The sequence below is a fragment of the Ammospiza nelsoni genome, chromosome 13, assembly GCF_027579445.1.
Source record: "Ammospiza nelsoni isolate bAmmNel1 chromosome 13, bAmmNel1.pri, whole genome shotgun sequence".
NCBI classification, from domain to species: domain Eukaryota; kingdom Metazoa; phylum Chordata; class Aves; order Passeriformes; family Passerellidae; genus Ammospiza; species Ammospiza nelsoni.
In genome coordinates, this window is record NC_080645.1 from 7,549,186 (window position 1) to 7,565,000 (window position 15,815).

At 37.7% G+C, this 15,815-nt stretch overlaps 1 protein-coding gene across 1 annotated transcript in view; it reads right to left on the reverse strand.

The window, feature by feature from the left end:
• Positions 1-15,815, reverse strand: part of ZNF536 (zinc finger protein 536) — a 331,239-nt gene that overhangs the window by 125,379 nt on the left and 190,045 nt on the right. Inside the window, exon 7 of the mRNA XM_059481763.1 lies at positions 2,191-2,343. Coding sequence (XP_059337746.1) covers positions 2,191-2,343 — 153 coding nt within the window. The remainder of the gene's footprint in view (positions 1-2,190; positions 2,344-15,815) is intronic.

Consider the following 15,815-nt stretch of genomic DNA (forward strand, 5'->3'; position numbering starts at 1 on the left):
AACAGTAATTGAGTTAATGTAGTGGAGAAATACAGTAAAGTGTTTTTTATCAGTCAGTTATATGATCCAGGCATATAATAAAGACAGAGTGTGACATAAAAGGCAGGAAACTGTCCCTGAGAAGTATGAGCTAACCAATATTTGTTTAATAACTGGTATCTATTGCATCATTTCCACTTACTGCAAAGCAACTTAGTTTTGATTTAATAACTCTAGTAATTTGCCAATTTACATTTTTATATTATTTATTAGGATTATTTTTAATATGTAAAACATTGCTTCACTTAAACATACTCTTGTCATTATTTACAAATACTTTGTTCTCAACCTAATGGAAATTGATCTTTACCTATTTTAAAATTATAATGATTTTTAAATACATTGTAAATGTTGTTTCCATAGTTTCTTTAAAAAAAAATTTTATATTATACAGTTTATTTTTTTCATGTTTTAATTTTCTTTAGTCAGTATTAATATGCAATTTTAATGGAATATTTCCATTGTAATTAATTTACTTTCCGTTAGTTCTAAGGCACAAATACCAAGTGTATAATCACTGCCATGTTTAACATAAGAACAAAGTGCTTACTATATAATACAACAAAATGAAGAGATGGGTAACCTCATATCACTTTGAAGAATTTTTTTTTTTTGCCTCTTAAATACTAAAATTGTTAAACTGTTTAAACTTCAGAGTTACAGTATTATTTTCCAATAAAATAAATACAATTTCTTTACTTTTACTACATTGGAGACCACACAAATAGGGTTTTCACTGGGTTTCTTCTTCCTCCCCCCCACAAGCTCAACACAACAGAGAAAAATATTCCTGCCCTAAATAGTTTGCAATCCAATCAGACAAAACTACATTAGAGTGCCAAATTTTAAATAAAGTTTAAATTTTAAAAGTGTATTACACTTCTGCAAAAAAGAAAGAACAGAAATACAGTGAACAAATTTTCCCATTTAAAAAATGACATTTTTTCCTTTAAATAATTTTAAATTTCTATTTTTCAAAATCAGGCCTCACATTCACAAACCCAACATTAATTATTATGCACGCACATAGGAGAAACATCACTGCTGATTTTGGGAAGGGAGGGAAACATTGTTTATCTGGTACTTCAGTGAAATAAAAATTAAAAGTGAAGGAGGTATAACTGGAATTTATTTCTTCATGCAATTATTTTACCTTCCTATTAGGAAAGTAGCAGTAAAATTCTGAAATTCAATAAAATAGTTTAAAAAGAAAATTAAAATTATGGGGCCTATTATGTCTGTTTCCAAAAAGAAGTATCCCAAATCTCAAGTTTTAAATACTCTCCTAAGGCCTACCATGACAATTAACACTGGGAAGAAAACAGGATCCTATTGACCATATACTGAATTTCAAATGATGTCAACAGGACCTGAGGATTACAACATTTTATGTCAGAATTTAATTATGGATAAAGTCATACTGTGTCTCTACGTGGACCTTGCCATGCATGTAGGTACTTCAAAGCAAATGAAATATTAAAATTTGAATGGAGTGGCTCAAAGTAACTAGTATTGAGAGCAGTCCTCTCAGTGAGAGAAATACCAAAAGAAAGTGAGTGTCCAGCCCAGTAGCAAATCTCTGTAGGGTAAAATGCTGGCATTGTTACTGAAATAAAATATGGGAAATTTTACCATGGTGCAAAGCACGATAAGTTTTATCACTTACAAGTACTAATTCATGTGAGTTCTAGTGGGGAGAAAAAAAAGCAGATCTGTGAAGCTGATGCATTCATATGAACAGTGAGAGGTTAAAAAATGAGCATGCTAAATGGAACAAAAATAGTAACTGAGGAAAACATACAGAATCCCTAAGCAGATGCTAAGGAAGGCCTTTGAAGCAGTTAGTATAACTAAGTCTGAAACCAATAGGCTTATGCCTATTGAAGGACAAGGGTAATTGAAGGAAACAGTGATGAAGCAGGGAAGGAGACAGAAATAACCTCAACTGGGAAAAGATGATTCTATTAAAGTGGTCTTTATCCAACAACACATTCCTTGTGCTTTTATTTAAGACTGTCATACATCTTTCTCAAAAGACTTTCTCCAGCTAATAAGTCCCAATCTACAGTGGGAATTGAGGCTCCCAGGCACAATTTGTGTTAACCCACGCACACGAGGCTCGTGCCGGCAGTGCTCACGTGCTCCTCTCACCTGTGTGTATTCTCAAGTGGACCTTTAAGTGGTGGGATGTTCTGAAAGTTTTTCCACAGTATGGGCAGTCTTTCATGGCAGAACCAAGGCTCCTGTCTCTCAGTAAAGCTGGCTGCTGGACTCCTACAGATCTCCCAGCTTCTTCTCCAATGTCTGCAACACAGAAATGTTCTCACATCACTTCAGCACATGTCAGAAGTTGTTCTCACTAAAACTGCTAACACAACACAAAGTTAAACATGTCAATACTACACCTGTCTATTTCATTCTTTAAAACTGACAGAATGCTGACAATTCATGTATTTTCTTGTTATTGTCTTAAATTATTTCATCTTTCCCATCATGATTTTAAGCAGCATATGGTACCTTTATATACTGAATTATACAAGAAAAGAAACAGCTGTGTCAGCAGCTGGTTTGATTTCTTCTTTTGCTTAGTTCCTATTAATTTTTTCTCCAAAAGTTTGAGATTGTTGTTTTGTTGAATCTATTTATTTATAAGTATTGTGAAAACCTGTAGGCTTTTAGAGGGAAAAAGTTTGCACCAGTATAATAAAACCTCTTAAAACAAGAAAATTGCAGTGACAGGGGGTCCAACAGCACTGACAGGGTCCACATGCAAAGCTAACCAACTTCCTCTGCAACATCTCAGCAGTGGAATTACAACAGGCAACCCAGAGAGTGGCCTAATATCATGAGAAAAACAATGAAAAAATTGGTCAGATGAGAGGGAACTCCATCTCCCTCTCAGCCACAGCTCCTGCATTTTCTCCTTCAGAGTTCACAGCTACACTTACTCTTTGCATCATAACACAATGGGTGAGACTCCAGGACAGCTCTTCTCTCTCCTGATATAAAGAAACAGTCATTTCAGCCATCTTGAGCGAGCTGCTTTTATCCAAGCAGGCAAGGAATAAAATAACTTACAAAAGACTGACATAAAAATTGCAAAAAAAAAAAAAAATGTAGGGCATTAAAAAAAAGTCATTATTCAAATCACACAAGGCTCATCCATCATCTTGTACATAGAGGGTCATGTAATATCACTGTAAGCATCAATTCAGTATCACTACAAGCACCAGTGCATGATGTCACCAAAACCATGGCAAATGTTGAGGCTGTGACCCAGATTGACACTCCTGGCATGTCAGGAGCAGCACACATGGACACAGCATCACACCCTGTGCAGAGCTGAGCTATCTGGGTTAGATCCAGGTGGGGAGCACAGAGTTAAAACCTGCATGCAGAGTCTTGATTATTTCAACCATGAACCACTGACTAAAAATGTTCTGTCTTTACCCATTTGATATGTAACTAAAGCTGTCAGGAAACATAGTGCAGTTTACACAGCATTGCCTTTTAAAAGGAAGTAATGGGACAAAAGAAAGACTTAAATATTTGGCTCTAATAAAATGTATTCTCACAGTAGCAGAGACCCAAATACCATGTTTCTGGAAAAGGTAACACTAACAGGCATTTCAGTATGTATTATGAAATGGTTCCTCTAAACTATTTTGTTTAAAGCTGAAAGAATGAGATGATAGAGCTATTAAATACACATACACACATATATATATGCATATATGTGTGTATATATATATATATATGCTTATCTCAGTCATGTATGTAATCAAGCTATTACTACTTTTCAAAATGTAAATCTGATAGTTTTCACATCCCATTCTTGTTTAACATTTTCTGACTGTTCTCAGACTGCAGAGTTAAAGCATAATATTTAAGTTAGAAAGCCAGTAAATGTCATTTTGAATTATCTTCAAGTACATAAAGTTCATGCTATAGGAGTCTATTTTGTCTTTGTGAGTCTAGGAAAACATACATAGGTGCTAGCCTATAATTCCAATATCCCTAAAGAGTTTAGATTTTCTCTGTTTTTACTCCTCAAAAGTTGTATATAATTATGGCTTAAGCTTCTTTGGGAAAAAAAAAAAAAAAAGAATTCCTGAGTGCAAAAAGATTTTTCTGAAGTGCAAAACACAGAATGCATGATGATAAATTGCAGGATTTTATTTTGATTTTCAATAAATACGATATGAGCATTATAGATAAATATATAGATAAAGTTAACAAGCCACTCAGGAGGAATTTACAGAATAAGTCTACTAGCTATGTTTTGCTACATGTCACTCTAAATGATGGCCTGTTATCCATTTGCCTTTTATCTTTCTATCTAGAATATGTGTGGCCCAATAAAAAAGAATAAATTTGTAAGATGAACAGCTCTCTTTGCAGATTTAAGAGTCTAATTTTCACTTTGCACAAAATTGAATTTTTTCAAGGGAGCAAGACGATGGAGTTTACTCTAGCACTAATCCCTCTGAAAAGGCAAACTGAAAACAACAATGAAGCAAAGAAAGATGTGGGTGGTCTGAAGAGTTCTCTTTTAGATTTAAGTAGACATACAGTAGATAGCTCCAAAGGCTTTGCTCCAACAGGGGCCTTACCTTGAAGAATTTTTCTTCCCACAGTGAAAGCATTCCTAAGACTTTAAAGCTGGGCTGAGGGGTTTTCTTTTGAATTCCTCTGCCTACAAAGCCCACCGAAGCGCTGGAGGCCATCGCTACCTGAATGAGCAGCTTTACATCCAAGCTCTTTTATTCCCAACAATGAAAAGATATGTTCAAGGCTGCCGACTCTCCCCATCAAATGCTAACCCAGCTTCTTACCAGGGCCCCATTTTGCCACATTGTACCTCTTTGTCAAAGCACTTAAGTTTAAAATGTGCTTAACTTTAAAATGTGTTTAAGTCGCGCTGACTCTGCTACTGAGGTTTTCTAATATCGAGTCTCTCAGAAGTGATCTGTGGAAACTTAGGATGAAAAAAGAAGAGACTGACAAGAAAAAAGTTAAGAAGCAAACTGAAGAATACAGACTATGCCAGCATCAGAATATGTGGGGAATGAAAAATCCTCAGCTGTACCAATAATCATGTATTCTACACCTCTGATGTCCCCCTTCTCCTGTAATTGAAAGCGCCTTCAAAAGCAGAAAGTCTCAGCTCTGTTAAATTGTGAAAAAATATAGCAAAAAGTAATTTTATAGATCTGCAGAACTAGGATTGGCCTCCACAAATTTATTTATGATTTACTCAGGATTTTAGCTTTGGTTTTGGGGGCTTCTCAATTCTGAGGATAAAAGATCAGGAAGGAAAGAGAACAGTTACTTATCTTCCAGCCATTGTGGTTCCCTGATTTATGTGGTCTATATGATGTGCACTTGATGCACGTGGGATTACACTGCTTTTTTTACTATCCATTTCCATTATAGGCAGGTCAGCATCCTGAATATCTTCCTGCCCATCCCAACCTTTCCTGATTAAAGTGCAGGAAATAAGAGACTAAAGTATGATATAGAAGTACATGCTGGATGTGAGACTACCCAACCTTGCCTCTGAACTTACTTTCGCTGAGCTTTCCTTTCACTTTGTGTCTGTTCACAGCAAAAGTCCTGGACAGAAATGTGAAAAGCAACATTCAGTTCTAAATATGAAACTGGTTTATGGCCAGTCTATGGACAAGGAACAGCTGAGAGTCCCCAGCTGCTCTGTGTGCTGTACCTGCTGGGCAGGCACAGAGCGCTCCCTGACACGGGACAGAGGAATTCAGCCACAGAGCAGCTTCTGGGGAGGTATGACAGGGACATCTCTTGCACACCATGCTGTGCCCATGTTCTCGTGGGGTAAATGCCAGGAAAGAAAGGTCACTTCAACATCTACATCAGAAGGTGGAGATTAACTGCATAACCAAAGAGCCAATTTGGCCAAAATGTGAGCAAATTGATTTGGCATGCAGACTGAATAAAAATTAACCAGTCCATAAGATCAGTATTTGAGGGATTGCCCTTCTTCAGACAGATGCCCATTTCTCAGGAGAGAAGGGCCTAAAAGCCACCACTCCTCATCTAGCAGGGAAATCAGGCTGGTTCCACACAGGCAGAAAGTTTCCACAGAGACACATAATCCCAACAAACAGTTCTGGAGCCAGGAGCACTTCTACAGTAGAAGGTTAAAAGAAAGTGAGAAAGACACCAGTGAATTATTTTTTCACAGTCAATATCTTACTGCTGGTTATCAGAAATGGTCCAGCCAGAAACGAACCATGGCCATGGCCAGCAGTGCCCTCAGCACACAGATGCAGATGCCACAGAGGAGAAATGCCAGCTTCAGTGCATGTTGCCAGAAAAGAAAAGACAAACTTAGATGGACAGTGAGTCTCTGTACTCAAAGCAGATTCTATCTAGGCAGTCATATAAAGAGCAAAAGGAAACAAATTCTTTGACATTTCTGTATATATTCTGTATGACTGGTCCACCTGTCTGGAATGAGCCCATAAACATGATTAGAAAAGGGTGGATTGCTTTTGTAAAAAGAAACCTGTTTATAAAAAGAAATCTGCTTTTGTAAAAAGAAAACTGTTTTCACTTGGTTAGGCAGCAGCACTTACTTCAGTCATGATAGCAATCAAATTCTGAAAGGAACATCTACTTATATGTGCCACAAATTTCACCAGAGTACTTATTTGCTGTGGGTATGTGAAGGTGCAGGGATTCACAAAGAGGTGCTTTAATGTTCAAAAGAGCTAAATTGAAGCCCTCATGAAGGCTAAATCATCAGGGAAGTCAGTTGGAATTTGTCAACATAAGGTTTGCCAAATTAGCCAAAAACAGACAATCACATGGAAAAGGTAATCAACTCACAAAATAGGTAATCAGTCTTACAAGTATGTGTTTGGTCTTGCACAATTTTCAAAACTATTAAAGAACCCTTTGAAAATGTGACCAGAAGCCTTTAAAGCTGCACATAATCCCAGGTTTTCATATATTTCTGAAATTCAGAATATTTGTAGTTGTTCAAATCTGCCTGTTAATGAAACTTGGTGCAACGAGAAGTGGTAGTGACCACAGCTATTTTTTGATGACCCATAAAACACCCAGATTAGCCCATCTTGTGGCAGGAAATCCAATGTCAAGAAAGGAGTTAGAAGATATTTAGTGTGTTAATCCTGTCACTGCTGTCAGCTCCTTGCAAGTATGCCTGAACTCAACCACCTCATTCCCTGGGAAGCAACATAGAATATGCCAAGTTTCTTAGAAAACATGCTCTACATTTCTTGCCCATTCCTAAGAGAAAGCCTTAATAATACTGAAAATAGTGAAAAATAGGAATATAATTAGGGATATAATTAATCATATTTTTCTAGCTACCTGAAGTAGCTTCAATTAGTATCATCCCATGTAAGTGAGAACAGAATCTGGCCCTGTGCTCATAATTTGAAATTAGAACCCTATTAGCGGATGTCACTACACTTTTTTGCTAGTGAAGTTCATGGTTTAAAATGAAAGTTTCTAATATTACTAAATATTACAGTTATATTTTAGGCCTCCGGAAAGAGTTGCTAATGTCTTAGGTCAGGAACAACTTGCTGCCTCTATTGTTTCATCAAGGATTTAGGTTTTATAATGACCATATAAGGGAATCTTAAACTGTTTCTATGGATTGGCAGAGAATTTGTTTAAACACAGAGCTATTTTAGAAGAGAATTGGAAAGGAGTACTACTAGTGAGAAAACAGCATTCACATTGTTTGCATTATTAGAAATAAAGATTATACAAAGGTTCCACTGGTAAATAAAAAGATACCACGTCTGAGATGAGAATTCCCTCTTTGCCCTCTGAACCACACAAACAAATGCACAAACTGCCCTGCCTCTGTTAACAATTAGTCACTGGCAGAGTTAAACTTAAAACACAGTCGAAATGAAACTGAAGTAAAAGGCCCAGAACCATTTGTACAAGGAAAGATTGCAGATTGTAGAAAGGAGCAAATGGCAGCCACAGGCAGCACCCTGGCCTGCAGGGAGTAGCTGGGTGCTGTTTCAAGCCCAACAGGGAGACAAAATATTGTAAGGAATTTCTTAGTAACCGGTGATACACACACACCTTAAGCCCACTCCTGGAACACCACACACTTGAAGACTGGTGGTTTTCACACCCCATGGGTTCAAAACACTTTCATGGCAATACTGCATGTATGCAGTGCTGGTTATAGCTTAATACTTTTCATTGTGGTACTCTGAGACACATGCAAAATCTGTATATACAGCACAGAGAGACATTGATGGAACACTTCAACAAAATTAAGATTTTGTTAATCATAAAATGTTTTCTTATCCTCTTTTCATTCCAATCAAATTCCCTATAGAGGTTTTTTTAGCAGTTCTTAGCAGTTTTACTTCTCAATTTTTTCTAAAATTTTAAAACCTTTTAAGATAATCAGAGATCAAACACAGTTTCTGAGTACATCATTTTAGCTGTTTCATTTCTTTGAAGAACCGTGTGACCGAAAGACATAGAAACTCAGATTTAGCACTTAAAAAACAGAGTTGTTTACTCACCATTAGCTGACAGAGCTCAGTTTTGACCAAAAATTGAGCATGGTGAAGAAAAAATATTTTTTGAGAGAATATTTTCTATGTGAGACCTCTTTAACTGTTTTGTTTTGGGTTTTATTTTAAGAAAGGAGACATCTTAAGCACCTTACAATATCTTTCGTTTAACAGTTGGCACAAGGAAACTCCCAGATGAACACTGGCCTGTGTCTTTCTCTTTAACCAGCTGAGTGATCCAAGCTTTTAATAAAGCTGTTCCAATTATTGTAAAAGTCATCTAGTACCTTATAGCCACAAATATTGACAGTTTATTGCACAAAGCATTCATGGCATTTGAAGGTCACATCATACATAATACATACACTTTTATAAAAGTGTCTGGAACAAAGAGATACATGATCAGCAATTACATCTTACCATTCGAGGGTATGATTTTATACTTATTGAAAATGAAATACTATAAGAAATGCAAATTGTTAATAAAACACAAAATAGTTCATTTTCTGTATTTATTGTTTTATTAATCAGCAGTACCAAGTTCAGTTGTATAAAATCAATGGAATGCCATTCATGCCTCAAGAAGATTACAGTTAAATATCATTATCCTGCAAACCATCACACCTATTCTTAGCTCAGAATGAGAAGAAGTAAGGTTCAAATTTTAATCTCACTACTGTACACCTCTCCAGCCCTACTGAGTTCAGTGTAATTTCAACTCTTACATTTGAGTCAGGACTTCACCTTATTGTTACAATATTAGTTTTGATAAAACTGAATTGGAATAAAACTTGAAAGAGTGCTAAAGATTTTTTTTTTCTTAATATATGGACATGCATGCATGTCAAACTTCTTCACCCTCTTCCATGCCCCCTGACTTAAGGCCATTCTAAAAACCACATACACCTGCCCAAATGGTGTAATTAAAAGTTAAAAGTTTCAATTTATTCAGTCAGACCTGTGCACAGTCCTTAAATAAATTCAACGGACAGAAAAACACAGAGCAGAGTCATGAATTGCTTGTTTTTGGTTAGAGTCTTCACTTGTTTGATGTTACTGCTAGCTCCTGGAACCTCTAGCTACCCAATGAGAGCTGGCTAGAGGCAAATGGCCATGGATCTCTACATTGTTCCCCACTACACTATTACCCCAACACCATTTTTAGCAGTTTGTTTCAAAATTGCAGAATACAAAGTCTTCTCTCCAAAGCCCTTAACATGCAAACTCTTCCACCATCCAACCCCTTCACTGGTTTTACAGATCTGCCACTCCAAAACCATGACCTTGAAATCCCACTTCCTTAGCCTGACTGTTTGGCTGAAAGCACTTCCCATCCCAAATCACCGAGTTTGTCAGATGTTTGTCATGAAATTCCACTAGACTTGTGTTATCTTTCCACAGGAAAATAGGAGGCATAGAAGTGAATGTACTTTGCCATTTTTCAGAATGTCATTTATCTAGCTAGTGCTAAGTCTTGCTTCCTTCAGAAGAGCACCTGAGCTGCCAGTGCACCCTGTTGTACTCCTCTCTCCATAATGTGTGTCTTCACATGCAAAGCAGCTTTGGACCTTTTGGACCAGCAAAATGGGGCTTAAATACATATTCATGGATCTTTCCTTGGTCTTTTGCCAATGGTCTTTGCCATCTATCCTCAAAATTTACTTCAGTGTCCAATTATGCTTCTGATAGCAAGGTTATCTCCCAAACCTTTCATATGACATACTTCACACGGTTTTCCCCTCCCTTTCTTAAAACAAGCTTAGAATATTCTGGAACTTTACCAAAAGTTAGTGTGAATAGTACCCTGTGATTTTCAGCAGTTTTCTTACCCAAACCCTTGACTCACCTGGCTTCTCTTTGATCCTGTCACCTGAATTTGAAATGGGCACTTGATTACTGACCAGGGAGAACAAAGTCTTTCCAAACTTCATACAGATTGTATACTGCTTTTGGACAGAATTCCAGTGGGGAATCCAAGCACAGAGGCTATCCAACTGGACCATCTTTTGGATTTGTATGTGTTATTTGTAGGCAGGTGTTCAGGTACCAGATGGCCTTAAAACCCATACTACTCAGGTTATAGCAGCTTCTACAAGCTGTCTGCATCATATTCCCATCTCTGAGATTTGAGAGAGGCTACATGAAGCTTGATAAACACTTTTACCTAGCATTGCTCTCCTGATGCCAAGGCTAGATCAGATATCCAATTTGGGAGAGTTGCCTTACAGTCCCTCTTTAATTAAGTACTCCTGATCTCCCACTCCTGGGATGGATTGCTACTGCTGATTAAGCTCCAGAAGTAGGGATCTGTGGAGGCAATTTCATGAGGGAGAAAATGAAGTTGCTAGCTAATCAACTAAAATAACCATTAACTGGACTTCTGTGAATGAATATGTTGCCTTCTCCTTGCTTCCATACTTGCCCTGTTTCTTCCACGTTGGGAGCTCTACAACCCCACAAACCAGAGGGGTAAGGGCTACTTCACCATCACCTCTATCTCGTTCCTAAAACACTTGTGGGACAAACAGGACCATTTGGTACAGGCTACACTATGAAGGAAATCTAAGATGGTATCAGTACACCATAGGAAAAATAACAAATCTGGGTGGAAGAGAGCTCTGTTGAATCTTTTTTCTCTAAGTTCTTCTCATCTTCCCAAAAACGCATTCTCTCAGACTATAAGTACAAATTAACACCCATCTCTTTGTAGTTTTCTAAATCCATTGATATTTTAAAAAATCTTTTCAGTACTTGCATAGAAATAATTATTAATTACACTAGCCAACTTTCACCCTCAGTTTCTGGGTTAAAAAAAATCCAAAAAACAAACAAATATTTTTTTTCAAGGGAGAACCACAGACCTGCCTTCATTATAAGTAGCTCTCAGGGTACCAGGTATCATTGGGTAAGTTCTTGCATGCTATTTTTTAAGAAAACCCTTTTTCATTATTATTATCTTATCACAGAGTGGAAAAATCAGCACAGAAGTGCCAGTAGCAGGTCATCAGATTTTATAAAAATTCATTCTACTAAAGAAAAGCATGAATTTTTTTTAATGTCACAGGAATGTCTTTCTGTAGACACTGGCAAGGAAAAAAAAAACCAAAAAAACCAAAAGAATCAGGCATGTAAAAAGAACTATAGAGGTAGCTAAATTACTAATTTCCCCCTCAACAAATTGAGAAAGAATTAAAGACTCTCATTCCATTTACAGATTACTGATTAGAGAGGTGCTGACAGAGTCTCTAAAGAGTGAATAATGTCATGGTGTGTGTTACAACATTTGGACTATGATGAGAGGCTTTTCCAGTATCTGTATTTTCTTACTTTTAACTTTCCAGTGCTCCTTTCAAACTAAATGACCACTTTGAGGTAATATAAATACTTTTGTAAATAATTTTTCTCCCATTTAACTTCTTTGGTACAAGCCACTTGAGGATAATTTCCAACTTCTTTATCCATTTCACAAAAAAAAAAAAAAAAAAAAAAAGCTGTTTTTGAATAAATACTTACAAGCAACTCTAAACTGCTGAATCTACTTTACTAGCACCCTTTTTCTATAAATAAAATATGTTAATTACATGAGTTTTGCTGTAATGGAAAAATATTGATTAAATTCATTACATTAAGTCTTGAGAAGGGATCCTTTAACTCTTTGGTATAGGTTTTTTCCTCATTGTTTTAACAGTATACTGTGAGAATACTGAGAACATGATATTATCTGAAAGAACTCATTAATTTTTTTATACTAATGTATCTCAAAATGTATTACTAGGTCAACTCATATCCATGTTTTGTAAAATAGCCTTAATGTACATGGATACCATAAAATGATATTTGTGGGTGTGCTGGTTTTGCATTTGGGCTATAAAAATTCTGAAATGCTGCCTATGGAGCTGATCTATCAATAACCCAGTTTTCCTCTTCTACTATGAAAATATAATTTTTTTTCATCTGAACTACTCTAGTCAAAAAAAAAAAAAAAGAAAAAAAAGAAAAAATATTTTGAATGCTGTGCTCTGATTTAGCTGAGCTTGTGGCAATAACTGGTTTAGGCATAGGCTTCAGTATGCTGGAATGATCCTGAAACTAATTTTGCATGTGTTGGAGTTGGACTGTGGCCATGCACGTCAGTATGCTGGAACAGAGTTATCTAAATCCTGAGCCTTATTTTACATGTGCTGGTGTTGGACTGCGGCCCTGCAATCTTTTAGGTCTCCATCTGTAGCTATCAAAGCCAGGGTGTGCCCAGGCACTCGCTACTGCTCGCTGCCTTCCTCGCACAGCAAAGCTCCAGGCTCGCCCTCCCGCACACTGGGGTCACTGGGAGCCCGTCAGAGCCCTGGCTGGGCCCAGCAGCCTCTCTCCAAAGCCTCTCTGCAGCCACGGCCAGCCTTTTGCAGGGCACCTCACTAGGATCCTAGGTGCTTATCAAGTCCCACACCAGTGATGAGAAATACCAACCTCTTGGACAGATGTTTCTCAGATTCAGCACATTAATTCCTTTCTCAATACCAGGTAAAACAGCCCTCTCATTTTTCAGCGAGCTATGGAGACCACAGTGCCACCACTGATGGAAGACCCTTCCGACTTTCCCAGCCTGAATGTTTTCCTTTCAGCCCTCAGCTAAAGGAATTTGAAGCCTAGAAAGTCTAGTCCAAAGGCTGGTGATTGTTTACTTCTGGGGAAATGGACAAGAAAAGATCACAATATTGGAGGCCACAATAAAGAAACCCAGGCTGTGCACCAATCTGGAGCACCAGCACAGAGGCAGGAATGGGGACTGAGCAAAGCAAAGTCACTGTACAAGGTCCTTATCATCCCAAGGTGAACTGGTAACCTCCAGGAACATACAGGCTGATGGCAGCAACGTACAAAGTTTTTGCAAGCTGCTTATTTACAGCTCCTCCACATTAATCCACCAGTAAATACATATTTTAACCCATCAGAAGCACCTATAAAATTAGGAGACAATCCAGACTGGCTTGATTTGCAAACACATTTCCCTGCCACAAATTCTGTCTCTATGGAGCCCAGCAAGCTGGAGAAACAACTTCACACTAAGGTCAAAATTAGAAATTTGAATGAAGATCAGGCATTCTTCCCTGGCTGGACAGACACAAGTTACCTTACTGTCTGCCTCAGAGACAGAGAGACTTATTTTAGAAGAAGGATAGTGTTCTATCTCTTAACTTATTAGCAATGCACTTTCTTCAAATTCCAACAGCAAAAGAAATTCAAAACCCAGGTAGTCTGCATGCACGGAAGCACCTTTTGTTTAATAAATAATTCAACCATGTATTCCTTTTTAATTTAAAAACGGTCTGACTGAACAGTCAACAGAGTGAACTAAAGTTGGCAAAATACAGTGTTGAAAAATTAAAAAGTGTATTCAAGGCCGTATTCATTTGCTTCACTTCTCATATACTGGAGAGACAGGCTGTGCTGAAGTTCTAGCTTTTTTCTTTTTCTTTTAAATTATACACATTCAGTCACATGATGCTCACTTGCCTTTGAAAGCTGCCTTGCCCTGGAATTAGTCTTTCTCTCTTTCTCTTACTAGTACAGCAGCTGCTGCTCCTCTACCTCATGAACATCATCAGAAATTCAGCCAAAATGTTCACACGAGCTCCTCTCCCATGCCTGTGAGGGCCAGACTTAAACTATCCACCATCTTGGAAGGCGGAAATGCTGTAAAACCTTCTGGAAATATTCAGATCATCATCAGATTGATGGCCCCACATATCAATAAGTGTACAGTGAGGTACAGGAAACATATCTGGCAGCAAAAATCTGCAGATACTGATGCACTGAAATCCATCCCAGGACTGAGTTTGTAACACACTGTCGCAAATGAGTACAAATACTTGGGATCAGTTGAGTGCATTTGGTGCTCACTTACTCTCTTGAAGACAGCCAAAACATATAGCACTATCTTAAATATAAATTTACAGGCTCACTTTTGTAAAATAAAATTCTTAGCAGTAAGTAGTTGAGAATAAGAAAGAAAACTGCTAATGGAGTCAACTCTTACCCAGCCTTCTGTACCACAGTTTCAAATAACTTCTTGAATCTTGGAGCAGACAGAAAGGAAAAAGTAATTCTGTGGTTAAACCTCCTTATTTCAGATTTCTGGAGATGAATCTGCTCCCCCATACATCCCAAAGCTGATGCAGGTACTTAATGGTTTCCTAACCCATCCCAGCCTTTAAGGCTCTGCTCTGCTGAGGGTTTGGCTCCCATCACTCTGAATGGCTTTCCCATGTTTTTCATTCTTTCTGATCAGCAAAGACCTTCTGGAGCAAAGACCATTCTGTAACCATCAACAGCCACCAACACGAAATTCCAAGGCTGATAATGCTCAGATGACATTAAATGCTGACACAAGGGAATCTTATCTCAGAGAGGTCAGATATGCAGGAAAGAAGATCCTTATTGGGAAGGAGAATAGAGGAAACCTAACCCTTACAAAGTAATGTTGCCTTTACAGAAAATGACTTGGCAATAAGATCGTTCAAAGTGGACATATTTGTTTAAAACTCATGTTAGACCCTCTGGATGACAGAAATGAGACACATTTAGGAGACAGAAGTTTCACAAGTGCATCCTGACTATTGCACATCTTCTGGAGGAAGAGCAGGCTTTCTTCAAATTTTCACTATTCTGAGCACTAGCAAAATTTCCTGCAGTAAATAGGATGAAAACAGCAACCAGACCAGATAAATTTGTACAGATAGGAAAATTTCAACAACTTCCATTGCTCTGACAAATCACCTATGAATGATATGTCCAAAATGTATCTCTAAATCTGACAATGTATGAACAAATGCATCAGTATAACTACAGAGATTTAGACACAACTCCTCCCCTGCAAGTCAGAGAATCCTCAGGTTCTAATTTTGGCTGATTATTGGCTTGCACTGAGACTCTCTGCAATAAGCACCATGTCAGAGAACAGCCTGATTTAAACCCTGGGAATGCAGGCTCCTGCATTTGTGCAGACACACGTTTCCATGCCTTTTCAGGATGGCAGTGGTGGGAGCCACTCCAACAGCCTGGCAAGCCCACACAGAATTTGGTACATGACAAACTGGCTTGCACCAGATCACATTTGAAAGCTGTCTACAGTGGGACTGGCCAACCTAGCAAAGTCATGCATGGGGTTGAAGAAAGGTGAATGGCAGCATTAACTGGTCAAATGAAACTTAAATAATTCTAACAATT